This window comes from Notamacropus eugenii, chromosome X (assembly GCF_028372415.1).
Source record: "Notamacropus eugenii isolate mMacEug1 chromosome X, mMacEug1.pri_v2, whole genome shotgun sequence".
In the NCBI taxonomy this organism is placed as follows: Eukaryota; Metazoa; Chordata; class Mammalia; order Diprotodontia; family Macropodidae; genus Notamacropus; species Notamacropus eugenii.
In genome coordinates, this window is record NC_092879.1 from 41,496,587 (window position 1) to 41,516,590 (window position 20,004).

Below are 20,004 nucleotides of genomic sequence, written 5' to 3' on the forward strand. Positions count from 1 at the left end.
CACCAAAGCAAATACGAGAATTGCTTGGGGCACTAAGGTTTTCCTGACTTGTTCAGGGTCACACAGCCAGCAGGTGTCAGAGGCAGAATTGAATTCAGATCTTTCTAACTCTTTGGCTAAAGACAAAACGGCCACTCTAGTTACTGTGTCAAGCTGCCTCTCCTATGTTTTTGCAACGGAAATCACACTTAATACCTTCTGATTTTCATAAGATGTCTAAGACCAAAGCAGTTAGACCCTCTCTTCTTTTCCTCAGGTCACCAAGGGAAACAGTGGGCCCAGTTAGAAGTATTGAGGCTATCATGCTGGACTTTGCCTTAGATCCTTGGAACATCCTTATTTGGTTAGGTATCATCACCTGGAACATACCAGTTAGATCTCATAGCTGGGCCAAGTCCTTAACAATTCCACTCATTTGTTTTCCCTTTGCTAACTTTCAAACCCTCTATAGTCTAACACTGTTTATTGCTTATTGCCAAGCTTCTATACTTTCTGTTGACAAGTGCCAAAATTCTGACCCACACATTTATCACTTGGAGGGTAAATAGTGCAATGCATCTTGCTATCTGTTGGTTTTCTTGCTTATTTTTGTCACCTGTAGGGTGTTTCAAAAAACAGGACAGAGACAGTGACATTTCATTTCTCCAGAAATGTGTGAAATAAATCATATACATTGAAACCCTCGAAACAACGAAATGTACTTTAGTTGCCAATGTTCATAGGACCATCTTAAAGGTTTTAAGGATGTGCATGTGTGTGTGTTTCGATTGAGAGAACCTTCCACCTAGTCTATGACTAAGGTCCTTGGGAAAACTTGAGTCTGGGGAAAATTCCCTCAACGTTAAAGCTTGGGAGCTGATCAAAATCCAATCAAGTAAGTCAAGTGAGAATGAAAAATGTAGAAAATGAAGGTTTGTCCCTGCCTTTAGTGGATTAGCTGCAACTTGAATCTAGACGATGCCACATTCAGTTTGAGCTCTGCAGCTAGGTGCCAAAGGGTTGGTTCACAAATCTCTTTCCCACCACTGTGATGACAATCTAATTTATTTATACCTAGAAGACTATTATTGAACGTAGCTCCTCTTTGAAGATGAATGCTCTCTCCTTTATCTACTTTGGAGAGGTAGCTGGTGTGGTGGAAAGAGCACTAGATTTGGCAAGAGAGACCTGGGCTCAGTGACCCTTACTGGCTTTGGGATCCTGGACAAGACATTCCCCCACTCCTCCGCCATAATTTCATCTGTACAGTGGAGTTCAATGATCCATCAATAAGCATTTCTTAAGAGCTGATATGGCAGGGATTAATATTTACGGCCCCTGCAAGTATCACAGGGTTGTCAGGAAGAGCGAGCATTGTACAGCTTAAAATGATATATAAATGTCAGTTATTCTCTTCCACATTCTTAATTTGAAATCAGAGGACCAGGACCAAGGACATGACCCAGTCAATGTTCTCTCCCAATTTTGTTTTTCTTTAATGTGTGTGGCAACAAGACCCTCTCTTCTCCTTGGGTTTGGAATTCCCTGCCCCATCATTTCCACGAGGATTTTTCCATTCCTCTCGTCATTTTTAGAAAATAGTTTATTCGGTTTGCCTGTCTGTGGTTTTGCATATTTGCCCTAGTTTGCTTTTCTATCTTCCCTACATGAGGAAAAAAGGCCGCATTCGTTCAAATTTATTTCATTGGCTTTATTCCTTTATTGGGAGGGGAGTCTAAACTGGTCTTGAAAATCCTGAATATTCTGTTCTGGATTAGAAGGCGTCCACTCCCATCTCCCAGTTCTGAACTTTTGCACAAACTGTCCTCCCTATACAGAATGTTCTGTATCCTGACCTAGGTGTCTTTAAGCCCTTATCTCCCCTTAAGACTCAGTTAAAATGTCACTTCCTACAAGAGGCCTTTCCTGATTGCCCTAGGTGGTAGTCACCCTCCTCCCCCCCAACATACACCTCCCAAATTACTTTGTAGACTCCTCTAATTTATGTAGCTGCCTATGTGTGGTCCCCCCGAATTATCTCTTTGAGGGGGGGAATGTTTTTTTCTTTTCTTTTTCCTTCGCATCTCCAGATACAGTGTTTGTCACCTGAAATAAGTGCTTAATCCCTGCTCATGGAATTGAATAAAAAATAATCAAGAATAAAAATGGGTTTTTTCTGACTGGAGCCATGGAAAGACAAAATTGAGCTTTTTTTCTAAAGCTCCGTTTTTATTTTTAAAGCAGCCTTAGCAATTACGGTGCTAATATTTTCGATACAATGAGTCTGTTGATATTTTTGTGGATGAGATAACTTTGCTAAATTATTATCCACATACTACCCCTTTCAGAAAATCTCACTATATAATAGGAGAGTGACAGAGGAAATACTTTTGATAGATTCTGTCTTCCTTGGTTTCGCTTTGATTTGGTTTTTTGGGGTCTTGACTGGCAGGATTCAATCCTAAATACAAAGGGGGCAATCTATAAATGTCATCAGAGTGCAGTAATACTTATGTATGCCAATGGGATTTTCAGAAGTCCTCTCACCTAAGGTTAATATTTAGCTTTTCTCAAAACAGACAAGCACCAAATGCTCTGTTCTTAAAGTTACCCCTGCACTCATTCCACGGAGGTGCCTGCCTGCTGCTTTTGCAATACTCAGCTGCCCTTTGCATTCAAGGGAGGCTGGGAATAAAACAGAAAAAGAACTCAGTCAATGTGCTTGGTGGGGTGCAGTAAGAGTGAGGGTTATTGCAAGAGAACACTAATATTAGATAAAGCATTTACTAAGTGCCCACTATGTGCCAGGCACTAAGCTAATTATTATATTGCTATATTAACATTAATAAAGGTCAGGCATGGAGAGAGGAAGATCCACAAAGGTGAAAACCCCAAATTTTACCCCAATCAGTTTTGGAAGAAATACATCATTCTGCCAAACTCAAAATTACTAATAAGGAAAGATCAGGAATTTTTTTGGGGGGTGGGGGAGGAATATACCCAGGTGAAAACCTCCGATCTCTTACAGTAGTGGTGAGGGGCAGGGGCAGATACCCTCCTCTCCTCACCAAGCAGCTATGAGCTTTCTCCCTGAAAACGGGCAACAAACTCAAACTAAAAAGAAGCAGCTCTTTAAAAAGTGAGAAACTTTTCTGAGCTATGTTTGCATTGACTAAACCTGAACACCTTCGTTGACTTAACAGAATTTCTTCGTTTGGGAGAATTGTTCCCTTCTAAAGTGGATTTCTGAGCCCCATGCCCACCCCACCCCATATGTGTGTGTATGTGTGTGTGTGCACGCGTGTGTGCGCGAGAGTGATATGGAGAATCATAGTGGAAAGGGTGCTAAATTTTAGAGTCAGGGGACCTGGGTTCTAATTCCAACTGCCGTTTTACTACCTGTGTGATCCAGGGCAAATCCCGTGTCCTCTTTGAGACTCAGTTTAGTCCATCTGTAAAGTGGGAAGGTTTGGCTAAATGATCTCCACGATCCCTTTCAGCTCTAAATCTATGGATCCCTACGAAGACTCCCACCTCCCACCACCCCACAGACACCGACACAAGAAGAGATGTTGAGTACGGCATTCTGTGGACCCCGAAGTAGTCGAGGTCCAGTGAAGCCGTGCCCTACAGGCAAGGATGGTCAGCTGGGTCAGACACCGAGCCTGCCTGGCCGGGCTGGCAAAAAGGGAGGTGGGCAGGGGAGGCGCGCTCTGCCTCGGTCCTTGCCCCTCTGAAGCACCCGTGCAAAGCTGCTGTAGATGACCCGAGCATAGCGCAGAGTGCAGAGCCGCGCGCGCTTAGACGGGCGCCAGCGGTGGGACGCCCACACGCAGGGCAACCGCTCACTCACCCTCAGAGTGGACAGGTCGATGTGGTCCAGGCTCCGAGGCGACGAGACTCTAGCCATAGCCATCGCTGCAGTCGGGGTTGGGGTCGGGGCCGAAGCCCTGGCCGGGGCTGGGGCCGGGGCCAGGGCCGGGGCCGGGGCCGAAGCCCGGGCCAGGGCCGGGGCGGGGGTCGGGGCAGGGGTTGAGGTCGGGGTGGAGGTCTGGGTGGAGGTCGGGGTCGGAGATTGGCTAGGAGATCGGCTCGGAGTTCGGGTCTGGGGCTTCAGTGATGCGAAGAGCAACGACGGCGACAGTAGTCAGAGGAGCCTGTCAGAGCGCGTTGGGCACGAGCTGAGGGCGCCAGCTGTACTGACCCAATGCCCGCCTGGGCTGCAACTCCCTTGGACTTGAGCTGACGGGGAGGGGGCAAAAGAGGGCGGGGAGGGGAGGGGAAAAGAGGGGGAGGGGGCAAGGTGGGGGGTGGTGGAAGGAGGGCAGGACCAGAGGCCGGGATGCGGGGGGTGCGGGGGGGAGAAGAGGGAGGGGGAAGGAGAGGGAAAGAGGAGGAGGAGGAGGAGAGGGGAGGAGGAGGAGGAGGAGGAGGAGGAGGAGGAGGGGGAGCCGGAGCCGGAGGGGGCCCGCCTGGGGTCACCCCGCCAGGGGGCCGCGGAAGGGCTGCGTGCTCCACCAGCTTGCGCCGGTGGCGCCCTGTCCCCTGAGCAAGTCCCCAGCCGCTACCGCCTTTAGGAGGATAGCAGCTGCCCCTGCCCCTGCCCCTGCCTCTGTCTCTGTCCCCGTCGGCCCGCCGCCTCCCGACCCCACAGCCCAGCTCCAGCCTCAGCGTCCGGCTCCCGGCTCCCCGCAGGACAACTTTTTTGCAGAGACATTTCCTCGGGAAAAAAAAAAAAAAGAAAAAAGTTTGGGGAAGGAAGTGACGTGCCTCCGGGGCTGGGGAGGCGGCCGCCCCGGCCGGAGCCTGAGCCGGAGCACGCGGGCTGCCGGACGCGCTGAAGGACCCCGGGCGGGAGGGCCAGCGTGGGATCCGGAGGGACCATGAGCCAAGTGCCCCCTCTTGGCCTCGTCCGCCTGCCCGCAGCTCCCGAGCACGGACCGCACGTGGGTTCCCTGCATGAAACTGGACGCGCCCCCTAAGAAAGCTCCCGGGCTGGGGGCTGGTCGCACCGTACATCCCTCCCGCCCCCAGGCTGCCGAGTGGAGCCCTAGGGTACCCCGACCGTGGGGGCTTCCACCCCTTCAGTCCCCAGTGATCCAAGGAACTACGTTCACAGACGTGGCAGGGACGTCTGCCCTGGCACTCTTTGCCGTCTAGGTAGGGAGAGACAGGGAGTCCTGGGGAGCCTGGTGAGCTCCTGTCAGCCTGCATCCAAAGATCCTAGATGCAGAGCTGCAAGTAACCTCAGAGCCCATCCAGTCCAGCCCCGTTATTTTACAAATAAGGAAACTGAGACCCAGAGATGGGTAGTGACCTACCCAAGGTCAATTGTAGGCTCATAGATTTAAAGCTGGAAAGGACTTCCAAAGCCAGCTAGCCCAGCTCCTGTTACAGACAGGAAAACTTTGAGGTCCAGAGCTGGGCACACGAGTTGTACAGGTAGTAAGAATTCTCTGACTAGATATCCAATACTTTGTGCACCGGTCCACACTGCCTCTCCAGTCTTGCTTTTATTTCCACCAAATAGCCATATGGAGTTTGAATGAACGTGAAACAAAATAAATTTTGTTTGGAGAACTGGGAACTATTTCTGAAATACCTACCCTTGGCCTTTCTTGTTCCTCACACATGATGATCTCTGTTCCACTCCACAAGTTGCATCCCCTCCTTTGCTCAACAGTCCCTCCTTCCTCACCAGTGCTTCTTAGCACCCCTAGTTCCCATCAAAGCTCAGCTGAAGTGTTACCCCCATATGAATCCCTTCTTCATCCTCCCCCCACAAGCGTCTAGTGTCTCCCCACCCCCAATCCTTACTTTCTCTTTATATTCACACTATATGTGTAAATGTCTCCCTATAAATAAAAGCAGGAGCTGTTTCATTTAAAAAAAAAAAATCTTTACTTCTCCAGCACAGTGCCTGGCACCTAGTAGGCACTTAATAAATAGCCTGTCAGAGTAAGTCATAAAACCCCAGGTGGCTTCTAGGAGCCCAATTCTTAACAGAATTCTTAACAGGAAATTCTTGACAAAACAACATGGTATCTATCACCAGCTTCCCAAGGGCAGGCCCATACAACATTATTACCTTTCCAGAAAGGCAAATTCTACTTCCTCCATGAGGTTTCTCCTGATTGCTTCCCCCTAGATCTTTGACCTCCCCCTCAGAACACTTTTGCAATGCTCATTTAAAAAAAAAAAAAAAGCAAATTTATCCTTCTGATTTAGGGCTGGCAGGTCTTGCCTCCCTAATCAGAGTGTAAGATTTTGGGACAGGAACTTTGTTTTCTGTTGATTCTTCCTTCAAGACACTACCTCCCACATGAAGGTTTGGCTGATTTCCTCAACTGTTAGTACCCTCACCCCCCCCCCCCCCAATTACCTTATATTTACTCTATTTTTGCTTGGTTTTTTTCCTCTGGACAGAATGTAAACTCCGTGAGGATAGGGTCTGGTTTTTGTCTTTGTATCTTCAGCTCCTAGCCCAAGCCCCTAATTAAGATATTTGTTAATTGATTAATACATCTGCCCTGGGCTTTCCAAGCACATTGATTATCTTATTTGAGCCTCATGTCTGAAGTATAAAGGCCATTAACAAAGCACTCTCCTGGAAATGAGTGCTCAGGCTTAATGTCATTTTAAAACTTTAAATGAAACAACCACCGTCAGTCTTCGTAACAAGCAGTTCTTGTATTTTGTATTTAAAGACTATGTGTGTCTCACACACAGTGTCCCCAAAGTCTTAGTAGAGTTTATAGCTTATAACTGTACTAAGACTTTGGGGATACCTGTATATGTATGCATGGAAATATACGTATGTATATAAACATCACACTTACGCTATGTGTATTTTGACGTGTACTTGCTGTCTCAGCTTTTAGAATGTGAGCTCATTTTGAGTAGGAATTGTTCTTTATATTCTCAGTACCTAACACAGTTCCTGCAGCGTAGTAGGTACTTCATAAATTTTTATTGATTGGTTTGTGTCATTTAACCCCTGAGCTTTTCATTCTCTCTCCTCCCCCCTCTTTACCCCTCCCTTCCCCCTCTCCCCCTCCCCTTCCCTCCCTCCCCTTTCCCCCCTCTGCCCTCCATATATTTTTTTCACATTCCTCCTGGTGAACATTTGCATTTATTGTGGATGGTGAAACTAAATATTTAGTCAAAGTGAAAATTGAACCAAGGGCATGACAAAATGAGAGGTTGGCCGGAATAGAATACTTTCAATTTGCCACTTGCCAGACTTCGTCATCATCATACTAATTCACCCCTGAGACTGTACTCTGAAACCTCCCTGTAAGGTGGAGGTAAGTCTAGGTCTCAAAGACTGTGCCATAGTCTCTACCCTCAAGGAACTCATATTTTAATGGGGAAGGAAATGTTCAAATATCCCTGTGCCCACAAGTTATATGCAGTGCCAATTGAAGGTAATCTCAGCAGGCACTTTGGGGAGAGGGAGGGTTGTGGTGGGGGGACAGGGGGTGCTGATGATCAGAAAAAGGAGACACAGTCAGTGAAAACGAACAGAGTTGGAAGATAGAATGACGTGTTTGAGTAACACCAAGTATGAAAAGACTAGAAAAATAGGAAGAGACCAAATTATAAAGGCTTTTAAAAGCCAAATGGAGGATTTTATATTTGATCCTGTAGATAATAGGAAACTACTGGAGTATATTGAGTGGGAGGTGTAGGTGGTGGAATGGTCAGACTTATGGTTTAGGAAAATCACTGGCAGCTGAATGAGAACTGGATTGAGGAGGGGAAAGATGAGATCAGGAAGCCAGTTAGAAGATTTACTAGCAGCTCGGATGTGTGTGATGAGTGCAAGTGAGCAGTCAGAGATACCCAAGAGGTTTGGAGCCTGGGTGGCAAGAAGGGTAGCAGTACTGTTTAAAAATAATAGAAAAGCTAGGGAGAGGGGAGGGGAAAGAAGATATTTTGTATTTTGTTGAGTTTAATACCTCTCTGGGATATCTATTTCAAGATGTCTAAGACAGTTGGTGATGAGAGGCTGGAGCTCAGGATAGACATTAGAGCTGGATATATAGCTCTAGGCATTGTCTGTGTAGAGAGAATCATTGAATGTATGGGTGCTGGGGAGCTTACTAAGAGAGATAGTGGAGAATGAATAAAAGGGAGGGCAAGACAGAGGCCTGAAAAACTAGAAACTCTTCAAATCCAACTGGTTTAAAGATCAGCCTAGCCAATCCATGGACAAGCATTTTTAAGTGTCTACTAGGTGTCAGACCCTGTACTAGGTGCTGAATCAAAGCGCACAAAGACAAAAATGAATGCTTCTTTGACCTGCTCCATTGAGGGGAATGTAGATGCAGATAAGTAAATACAAAATCGATAGAAAGTAAGGGAAGGTCATTTTTGTGGGAGAAGGCTTTACTAGCCAAGGGGATTAAGAAAATCCTCTGGTTAGAAGGAGGTGTTTGAGCTGAGCTCTGCAGGAAGCCAGGAATTCTAAAATGCAAGGATGAGGATGGGAATGCATTTCTGGCTTGGGCTGATAGCCTGTACGAAGAAAGGGGTGGAGATGGAAGATGAGTAAGAAGAAAAAAATCAGCTGAAGTGTAAAATTCATGCAGGGGAGTGAAGTGAAATAAACTTGATAAAGTTCTCCTGAGCAAGATTATTAAAGCTTTGAAAAGTCAAACCAGGGAGATTGTATTTGATCCTAGAGTCAGTAGGTAGCCACTGAGGACTCTTGAGCAATGGAATGGTAGAGTTTGATCTGGGTTTTGGATCACTTTGGAAGATATAGGAAGGTGAATTGAAAAAAGGAGAAACAGAAGGCTGAGAGAGCAATTGCAACATTAATGCATTAGTCTGAGCAAGGTGGGGATGAGGATCTGAATTATACTAGAGACCATATGGAGAGAAAGGAACAGATGGAAGAGATGTTGTAGAGATAGACTGAATAGGACTTGCCAACTGATTAGATAGGAGAGTGAGGGGTTTGGGATGACTGGTGTTGTGAGCGTAGAGGGCCAGGAGGGGTGGTGGTACCTTGGGGGGCTGGGGAAGAGTTTGTTTTGAACTTGTTGAGTTAGAGATGCCTACAGAATGTCCATCTGGAAACGTCCTTGAGGCAGCTGATAATAGTGACCTGAGATTCCAGAAAGAATCAAGAGCTGGATACCTCACTGCATTGGGATGATCATTAAACCCATGGGATCTGATGAGGTCATCAAGAGAAAGACTCTAGAGAGAGCATAAGCTGTGAGGTTCATCACCAGGTTACGTACACTAAGTTTTGGTCATGGCCACTCTTAACAGGGGCAGTTTTGGTAGTGGTAGCGGTGGTGGGGGCGGGAGTAGGGGGTGTGTGGGGGGTGGAGAAACTAGGTGATGATGCAATGGATAAGCACCTGCCCTGAAATCAGGAGCACCTGAGTTCAAATTCTGCCTCAGACACTTACTAGCTGGGCAAGTCACTTAATCCTAACATAGTTGTGAGTGAGTGAGAAAGAGAGATGGATAGTATTTCATTGTAGCTAGAAAGCCTTAGCCTTTCTATTATGGGGATACTTGAGTTCAAGTCTTACTTCTAACACAACAGTATTGTATGGATTAGGCTGTATGATCTTGAACAAGTAACTTCACTTTTTGGTACCCTAAGAAGGTAGCTATCTAAAACTTCCAGAAAACACATACACACCCCTTTTGGAAAAAAAAAAAAAACTTGTTGAGACCTTACATTTGAACAGTACCTCATATTTTTCAAAGTGCTTTCATAGTTGCTTCATTTGACCCTCACAATATTTCTGTGATAGGGCATAGAATCATAGTATTAAATTTAGCAGAAATTGACTAAATTCCTACAATATGGTAAATACCAAGGAAAGAAAAAAAGTGAAAGTCTCAAATAACTTAGATTCTACTGGTTGATAGATTTAGAGCTGGAAGAGACTTTGCTAGATAATCATCTAGATAAAAGCCTCTCATGTTACAGAAGAGGGCCCAAAGACAAAAGACTTTCCCCCACATCACATAGGTCGTAAGTGGTAGATTCAAGAGTGACAAGCAGGTCCTCCATCTCCAAGTCCAGCTCTGTTTCCACATCGGCATTTGAGGTGCGTTATCATTGTTACACTGGTGCAGGCTTCACAGGCACTTAGGAAGTATTCCAGGTGATCTGAGGGATGAGGCAGCAATAGCAGCCCACACTAACTCCTAACCTGCCTTCCTTAAACCTACGGGAAAATCAGCTCCCACGGGTCTTAATCAATTAATTGACCAGTGAGAAAGTGGAATATGCAACGTGCCCAACGGTCTGCTCATTGTTCAAGTCACAAGCCCAGGGGTCCCATCAAGGTGTCTCTGACAGTTAGAGAAGGTTGGCCCTTCCTTTATCATGAGGCTGGGCAGGTTGAGAAAAGCCACTTGCCTTGATTTAAAATTTAGGCTAGGTGATGAAAATGCAATGTTACTCTGAATAATTAGACAATTACGGTATATCTATGGCTCTGTCCTCACCCCATATCTGGAATTTCATCCCTCAATCTGATCTAAGGATCAAATATTTATAAGGGTCGGTAATGACATGGTTTATCACATATAGCAAAATTGCAAAGAAAACCAGTCAGTGCCTCTCTCAGAGAGGCATCTCCCTCAAATCTCCTCCTCCAACTTCCTCCCTGCATTCCCTTTTAGGAGAGAGAGTTCTGCCTCATTCAACTGCCTTCCCTCTGGAGGATTACTTGTCTAGGCCAGTTCTTAAAGTAATGGGGAAACAGGGGAAGGTCCCAGGGTCTTATGGTCTCCCAGTATTCTCACCAGCCCAGTGTGGTTTTCAAAAGCTACCCTGGCTCACATCCCAATTCACATTGGGTTCTCTGCTCCTTGCTCCAGGAATGACTTTTCTCACCTCCAGTGTGATCTTAGTTTTCTTACCCTGGCTCTGACTATTATACTGCAGAAGCTACTGCCAGCATGGCCCTGTGCTATATTAGCCTCAAGGGCAAAATGACAAGGTCTCCTTCCGCTCTGAACCAAACACAATGGTAGCAAGTCTCTTCTGGGAGGTGGCAGTCCAATAGCCTCAGTCGCTGGTGTCATAGAATCATAGACCTAGGAAAAACCTTGGAGGCCAACTAGTCCTATCCCTCTTTTCTGCTGCCTGAAAATGAAGAAGTTCAAATCTCAAGGGCACAGGACTGAAAAGAGTATCCAATCCAATATACCCAGGCATAGGTTTCATCATCATTCTGGCATTTTTAGTTCCCAAACTACCATTACCCCCACACTACAGGGCAAGATAATAACTTTGTAAAAAGCAATGAATTAATCAGCATTTATTAGATGGCTAAAGCTGGGGAAACAAAGAAAAGCAATCCAGGGAGTTTAAATTCGAATGGGGGAAGATAACTTCTATGAATATATAGGTATATGCAAGATATGTAAACAGAATACAAGGAAGGCAGCTTTTAGGAGGTAATGGAAAAGAGAGGCACAGTACGGGTACTATTATATCATGATTTCAAAATTTTAGAAAATCATTCAGTAACTTGCCCAGGGTCACCCAAATGAACTGTAACACAGCTATGTCTCCAACCCAGGTCTGCCCCTCTGCTAGCCCAGTGTTCCTCCTATCAGCTCAGGCTGCAGAGGAGAGATGGCCAGAGCAAGAATTCTCACGCTTTTCCCTCCTGGCTCCCAAGACCCCCTCAGACCATCTCTCCACCTGCTCCCGCTTATCACAGCCACAAACGACAAAACAAACCCATGAAACTTGAGTGGAACCTTTGCCTGGATAATTAAACTAGATTTGTCATGGCTCCATCTTAACAACGTTCCTTTTGTATGCTTTTTAATGTGGATTCAAATCTAATGGAAAATATGCTTTTTATGGTAATAATAAAAGCCAAAGTTGAATGGTGCCTTGAATTTCAGCTGAGCCCTCAGCCCACCTGGAGGAGTAGCAGTGGACTGGGAACCCCTTGGTGCCAACCCAAGTACTGAGAGCAACCTCTAGAGTTTGAGAGTTCTTTGAGCTCCTTAATAAAAAAGTACCTTGGCATTTGGAAAGGATCTCCCACCTTCCTGGCCACCCCTTTTCAAATGTCCCTATACACTCTTGACTCCTGTAGAAAGTATTACCAACTATCTGGTATGTCTAGGGCTCAGGCCACAGCTTGCCAAGCTTAACCTCTCTGAGCCCCAGGTTCCTCATTTGTAAAACCAGGATAATCATGCCTCTGGTATTGACGTCCCAGGGCTGTTGAGAGGCTCAGTTGAGCTAAGAGATCCTGAAATGCTACACATATGTCAATTATTATTCTTATCTCCTAAAGCAGAGTGTGGAGGTGGCCAACTTTTCAATTAATCAGCAGGCATTTATGGGATGCCAGGCACTGAGGTTAGAAAGAAAAATCCCTGTCCTCAGGAAGGTCACATTCAATCGGGAGGGGAAACAATGTGTATACATGAGTAGATATAAAGCAACTACAAGGTCATTTGGGGAGGGGTACAGGGGAGGGTAGAGGTCCTTGGGAGGATTGGGCAGGGCTTTGTGTGGGTGGCATTGAAACTGAGCCCTGAAAGAAGTTGAGGTTTCGAAAAGATAGGGGAAGAGGAGGGGGGGTGGTCATCTTATTTCATAGTTTCCATGAACTGCAAATGCTGTCTGGGATGTGAATGTATCGAGGAAGCATAGGAGTTCTGGATTGAAAGTCAACGGACCTGGGTCCCAAATCTAGATTTGCTACCTGTGTGACCATGTTGGGGGAAGTGTGTTGCTTCAACCCTGGGGCCTCAGTTTCCTCTTCCGTAAAATGTGTTTGAACTAGATGACCTCTGGGGTCCCTTCCCAGCTGAAAATCTGTGATCCTGTGTGAATATTATGGGACTGAGATTTGAGAAGTAATATACAAGTGTCTCTCATCAAAAAGATTCCTTGACTGGGGGCAGGGGTGGGGGCAGCTATTAGGGGAAGCAAAGTGTCTGCAATTCCATGGAGAGGGTATTTCGGTATGTCAGGACATAGCCTCAGGGCTAATTTGAGAGCCTGGCCCGGGAGCTGTAAGCCTAGCAGCACAGAAAGCATCATTGTGCTGGGGGGAGGGAGGGAAGAGGGAGAGTCCACCGTGTGACTCTTGGGAGCTGTGGCTGTGCAATGGGAATTTGTTGGGGGAATCGTGGCAGGAGGTTGAACGTGGGCATGAGCATGTACAGGGGTATGTTTGTGACTAGGTGACTGGTGTACTCCCCTCTCTCTCTCTCACCCCTCTCCCCTTTCCTCCCCCTCCCCATCCCAGCAAGGAGCTCCACCAGATTAAAAGTTGTAGTAAGGGCAGATTCTGTCCAGTATAGCCCACTGGACCCTGCATTTTATTGCCAGTTTGGGTGGGCATTGGATGACCCAAGGTAAGAGGTATTGTGATGATAGCTAGAAACTGCACCCAGGACAGGGGTTTCTCCCTTGCTCCTGGGTTGGGTGGGGGTGGGGTGGAGCTTAATGGAACATTGTCGAAGAGTGCCTAGCTCTGAGGGATAAACTCTTTGCAATGTCTCCCTTACAAATGATGTAGATGGTGCCCCCCTCTCCTTGACATTAGCTGCTTGGTAGGAACAAATGATTACATCTTGAACTATTTTTTCAAGGGAAGTGAAAAAACCTTACCCTTTCTTGGGCAGTGCTATCCAGTGTTTAGGACAGTCTCAAACATATGCAAGAAGTGGAAAGATTCCTGGATGTGTGGTGAAAGGAGCTGGGTAAAAGCCCCACCTCTGCCACTACCTGTGTGACCTTGTGCAAGTCACATCCCCTTTATGGGCCTCAGTTTCCTACTCTGTCATGAGGGGACTGAACTAGCTGGCCTCTGAGGTCTCTTGCAGCTGTAGATCTAGGAGGCTCTGTGTGACCTTGGGCACCCCCTGGGCCTCATTTTCTCCTTTGTAAAATGAGGGGGTTGGGCTAGAGGATGTCTGAGGCCATCTACTATGATATCCATTTAATTTCACCAGACACTAAGAAGCTACAGCTTCATCCTTAAGTAACAGACAAGGTCATGGGATATGAATTTTGGTATTTAAGGACTACTTGGAAATTAAAGTCCACTTATGGTGGCATTGGTGGAAATCTTTAAAGAAGACTTTAGTGGGGGGCAGCTAGGGGGTGCAGTGGATACAGTACTAGCCCTGGAGTCAGGAGGACCTGAGTTCAAATTTGTCCTCAGTCACATAACAGCTATGTGACCCTGGGTGAGTCACTTAACCCCAATTATCTAAAAAAAATGATGGAAAGGTTTGAGTGATGGCTTTCAGGATCACTTACTTAGGTTACTCCTAGCAACCTAGCTGATTCGATGGAATGCACACTAACTGGATGATAGATGTAAACATTCAAAGGTTGAGAGTGGGGCCCAAAAGAATGGCCAGGCAGTGTCAACAGGAAGGACAGTGAATATCTTGGAGTCATTTGGCACATGAAATCTTCCTATTGTAAACAGTGTATTCAAAAGTAACTGAGTCCTAGGTCATCTGCCTCACCATTGTTGCTGATTTCAACTTCTGGATGGCAAAAGAGAAGCTGTGATAGGGAGCAGAAAAGCCTCTAGAGGTCAGATAGAAGCCTCAGTGCCCCTGGTAGGAGTTTCTTCATTGGATGATTCCCTTTACTGCAATGAAATCATAGGTCCAGTTTCTATCCCTACTTTTAAAGTAAATCTGAATTGTTATTTTTTTCAATTAAGTTTAAGTTTCAGTTTCTATTATGAATAAAAATGTCTTCAATAAATAATTGCCTTTTAAAAAATACAATTCCCTGAATGTAACTCTAATGAAATGAACTATGTACACCTATGAGAAAGGAGGAAGTTTGGGGGAATTTCTTAATTAATGAATCCCCTGACATTCCTGAGCTCATCCTGCATTCCCTCTCTGTAGCATTTCACATCACTTCTTCTTCAGGATACTCTAGGTTTTCCTGATACTGCCATTTCCTGATTTTTCTACCATCTTCCTTGTTGACCATTTTTATTGTACTATGGACATCCCTCATCACTTTATTTTAGGCCTCTCTCCCCCACCCCCTCCTCCTTCCTCTCTCTCCCTCCTTCTCTTCTCTTTTTTTCCCTCCGTTCCTCCCTCTTTCTTTTCCTTCCCTTTCTCTCTTTCAGTCTCTCCTCTCCCTCTTTCTCCCTCTGTCTCCCTCTGCCTCCTTCTTTCTCTGCCTCTGTTTCCCTCTCTCTCTCCCTCCCCTCACCACTGTCTCAATTGGTGATCTCATCCTTACCCCATGGGTAAAATTATCTTCTCTGCAAAGCTGACTCTCAGATCTCGTATCCAGTCCTAAGCTCTCTCCTGAGCTCCTTTTCTGTATCACCAACTGCCTATTCCACTGACATTGCCAAATGGATGTTCCACAGACATCTTAAATGTAATATGTCTAAAACAGAACTCATTGTCTTTCTCCTCAAGCCCAACTTTTTTCCAGACTTCCCTCTTTCTACTGAGGGCACTAGCATTCCAGTAACCCAGTTCTGTAATCACCATTGGGTAGTATGAAATAAGAGATTCAAATGCAGACGTTGAGGTTATCAGTACGACAAGGAAAAGGCATCTGTTGAACTGCAGAAACCCAGAAACAAGATTCGCTATTCTTCCCTTCTAGGAAAGGGAAGAGACCATTCAACTTAGCAAATATTAAGCCCCTACTATGTGTGAAGCACTGCTCTAGGTTCTAGAGACATATGAAGTAAGAGGAAAATGAAATTGTTCCAACCCTTGAATAGTTTACATTTGTGGGGGGGAGGTATGATGCAAATACAAAAGAAATAAAAATTCATTTCAAGAGGGAGAAAGTGCTAATAAGTAATGGTCCAGGGATCAGAAAGATGGTACCTTCTGAGTTGGGCTTTGAAGGAAGCAAAGAGTTCTTTGAGGTGGAGGTGAAGAGGGACTGTATGTCAGGCATAACAGATCATTCCTGCAAGGGGCAGAAGTAGAAACATGGATGTCACCTAGAGGGAATAGCTTAAGCAGGTCAGTTTGACTAGAATGGAGGGTGTGCAAAGGAGAGTGAGATGAACTGATACTAGAAAGGTTAGGAAACAGCCAAGCTGTAGAGGTCTTTGCGTGCCAGGTTGAACAGTGTGTACCTCATTCTCCTAAGCCTGGCAGGAACAAAGCCACTCAGTTCTGAATGCCCTGGGTTCATTCAGCTTCATCTCCACCCCGGTCATTTTTCATGCTGCTCCAAGGTTTGCATCCCCAAGCCCCAAGATGCTTCTTCCCACTGCCACACACACACACACACACACACACACTCACACTCACACTCACACTCACACACACACTCACACTCTTTTCACTTCTTGCTCTGAGAAACGTAATTCAATTACCACTACTATTGCCTCTGAAAAGGACATTCCCATGGAGTGTCCTATTGTTCCATCCACCCTCCCTTTGACATCCCAGACCAAAGCACCCCTCCCTTTCCACCACTCCCCTATATGTGTGGTCCCCCCATTATTAGAGTACACTTAAGCATTGGGACTGTCTGGCTTTTGTATTTGTATTTCTAGTGCTTAGCACATAAAATCTACTTTAATGAAGTCTTTTGCATTGCATTGTCTTTGAGGTAATAGGGAGAAGCTAAAGATTTTTCATCAGGGTCTGGAAAATCTGGTCAGATATTAGTTCGAGGAACATCAGGCTTAAATAGGGGAGTTCTGGTTCTTTACAATTAACCTAAGCCCATTTGGTGGGAAAGGGTGTAGGTTCTGAATGAAATTCCCATGATAAAACCACGCAGAAGAGAAAGGATGGATCCATAGTCTCCTTACTAACACAAAGCCCAGATGGTCTACAATCAGGGAGTTCATGGTCACCCTATACCACTGCAAATCTAGACTGTTTGTTCCCCTGGGAAGTGAGGCAATCCCTTCCACCACTAAGTCAAGCATAGGGCTAGCTAGGGCTGCTGAGGCCTGAGCTCCAAGCAATGAGGCCCAGGTCTCAGCAGCTCTGCTGACTCATACACTATTTCCTCACTGCCCAATGGGGTAACAAAGTTCAAGGTTAGGCTCAAGAGAGTCAGGTTTTCAAAAAGACAAGGGCTCTTCAGAATGATACTTTGTTGTGCTCTAAAAGATACAGCCAGCCCTCCCTCACTCAAAACAAAGTCAAGTGCAAGTCATGTCATCATTTCTCTTGATGGCATGGTCTTCTTTGGCAACGAAGGACGAACACAAAAGATACAGTACAGAAAGAAGACCATTCATGTCTGTTTTAGGAATGTGGTAAAGGAAGCAAATACTTTTTTTTGTTTGTTTTGAATTTGTTCAATGATGCTGATACCCTGGACTTGGGCCTGTTCATGCTGGCCAAAATACTTTCCCCATTAGGCTTGTTAAGGGAAGCACCCAGTTTTAGAGAGAACTTTGTATTTGAATTTAAAGTTTCTTTAAAGTTTTAGCTTCAAGTTTTCCTTGTTAAATGTGACCAGATCTGGGAGAAAGAATGTATCAAGTTTGGTCTATCTTTACTTGAAGGATTCCTCAGTCATTTTCCTGAGAGCAGGCACTGATGGATATGGGGAAAGGAGGTACCCTTGAGGGGGAGGGGAAGGCTGGGGGTGACCAAGACCAACTTATCCAACTTCACCACGTTTTCCAAAGCTTGGTCCTGCCACAGGTGGTGACAACTCAGCCAAATCAAATTTATATAAGAATAATGCATTTTATTTGAATAGCTACTCAAGAGTTTCTTGTTCCAGGACATACTTTTTAAAAAAAGGATATCCCAGGGAGAGTCAAAAGAGGAAAGAAACTATAAATCAGTATTCCTAATGAACCCAGATTCAAAAATTTTAAGTAAAATGTTAGCAAAGAGTCTACAATTACATGGTCAGGTTGGTTTATGGCTGATATGCACTTGTAACTCCTATAAGCAGGAGGAACATAACAGGAACCCTAACAACCAATGAAGGGAAGCCAACATGTCAGTTTGTCACTAACACAACAGATGTTCAGTTAGCTACCCTATTCAGTCTATCACCACCCAGGTCCCACGTCTTTCCCTACTCCCATCTTGATTACCAAATAGGACCAGAGACACAACCTGATCTTCTGCTGTCTCCCCCCACCCCCCACTGGCCACTAGTTCAGGACCAAAGACACCCCCCCCCCTCCCAGCACCACCAATACTAAAGTTGGCCTTAAGAAAGAAATGACTTAGCTTTGAATTGATGAGTGATTACCTCAAACACTCCCCATCAGTCTTATAAACTTAGCCAGGCGCCAAGAGTCCACCAATTCCTGCTTTGACCTTTAGGCAGGATCAGGGTTTTACCATCTCTCTTCCTTTTTTCTTGTCACACTGATAACCTCCATGTTCAACCTAATGTGGTTTTGAAACTCTTAATCACATCCATCAATGAAGTTTTACTTTTGGCTTCTTCACACATGTACATATTTCGGAGTGCTTGGTGATGCTAGGAATAGATCAAATGAAATAATGGGTGGAAATAGCTTTGTAACCTTCTCTGTCTCTTTTACCAGATATCCAGGCTTTGTTGAGTTTATTTCTACTGTCACAGCCCTCTTCTTATCTCCCCTTATTGAGCCACGGCTCTAATTCAAGTCAAGCACTCTTTTTTTTTTTTTTTTTAACCCAGATTACTGCAATAACTTTCGAACTGGTCTCTTTACCTCTAATCTTTCCCTTCTCTGATCCAGTACATGTATATCTTTCCAAATAGTGTGTCTAAGGTACAGCTCTGCCCCTGCTCTAGAACTTTCAGTGGCTTCCTAGTACCTTTAGGATCTTATACAAATAGGTTAGCCTGGCCTTTAAGGTTATTTGCATTTTGACTCCAGCCTATCTTTCCAGATTTATTTAATTTTACTCCCCATTACAGAGCCACACTCACCTACTGGTTATTCCCCAAGCTCAGACTTCCATCTCCCATCTCCATGCCTCAAATAACTCTTTAAGACTTGTAAGTTACAGAACTTGCCGCATTGGTGGAGGGAATTTCCACCCCAAGAATTCCAGACACTTACAAAATCAGATCTGAATCAAAAACCCCAATGACAGTCTCATCCCAGTCCTAAATCAGTCTTAGAATCCCGAATTCTTTCAGGGGCTGCTACTAAGCTCTTACTCCCTGCCTGATACCCAGAAGCAATCATGGATACTACAGAAGCCTGTGTCTGCTAAAAATGCCCAAATATTCCCCAGCGGTGCCATGAGAAGCACTGCTCAATTCAGTGTCAGCCCATTCATGTTCTCTATGGCACAGACTATTCAGACTTACAAAGCTACAAGTATGCATGGCTATACTTTAATAATAAGAATTTATTTAATAATAGCATTTAATTTATTTAATATCAGTTATAATACTAATATGCTATAATATTATATAGTATATACTTTTGTATAGTACATACTAATAGTATATAGTACTAATAGTATATAGTATATACTATATAATATAGCCTATAATATAGTATATGACATATGAATATGCTATATGTAATATTATATAATATTTAATTTATTTAATAGTTATAATACTAATATATCATGCTATAGTATTATATAGCACATACTATACAATATTATAGTATTTAATATATATTATAGTATATCATATAATATTATATAATAGTATTTAATTTAATACTAGTATTTATTAAGTGCTTTCTATATTCCAGGCACTGTGTGAAGTGCTTTATTAGCCATTTCCCATTTGATCTTCACAACAATCCAGGGAGGTAGGTGCTATTATTATCTCTATTTTACATCTGAGGAAATTGAGACAGATAGAGGTTAAGTGACTTGCTTCAAGTCACACAAAAAGTAAGTGTCTGAGGCTGGATTTGAACTCAGATGTTCCTGACTCCTGGCTGCCCTCCCAAGTTGGTCTCCTCTGTCTTTCCTACATGAAAAAGGTGAAGACATGATGACAGGCTGTGGCAAAGCTTCAGGAAACTGGCAACAGAAATTTTTTTGCTCTAAGAGCTCATTAGAAAATGCTCAGAACTTCCAAAATTGCTTTTCATTATCCTC

General features: G+C 44.7%; 1 protein-coding gene across 3 annotated transcripts in view; it reads right to left on the reverse strand.

The window, feature by feature from the left end:
• The window catches only part of LOC140515640 (mitogen-activated protein kinase kinase kinase kinase 4-like), a 238,508-nt gene extending 233,782 nt beyond the window's left edge, over positions 1–4,726 (reverse strand). For all 3 annotated transcript variants that reach the window (XM_072626441.1, XM_072626440.1, XM_072626439.1), the window contains exon 1: positions 3,833–4,726. In XM_072626441.1, the coding sequence (XP_072482542.1) occupies positions 3,833–3,895 (63 nt within the window). In that variant the 5' untranslated portion in view covers positions 3,896–4,726. The remainder of the gene's footprint in view (positions 1–3,832) is intronic.
• Between the last annotated feature and the right edge of the window lie 15,278 nt (positions 4,727–20,004).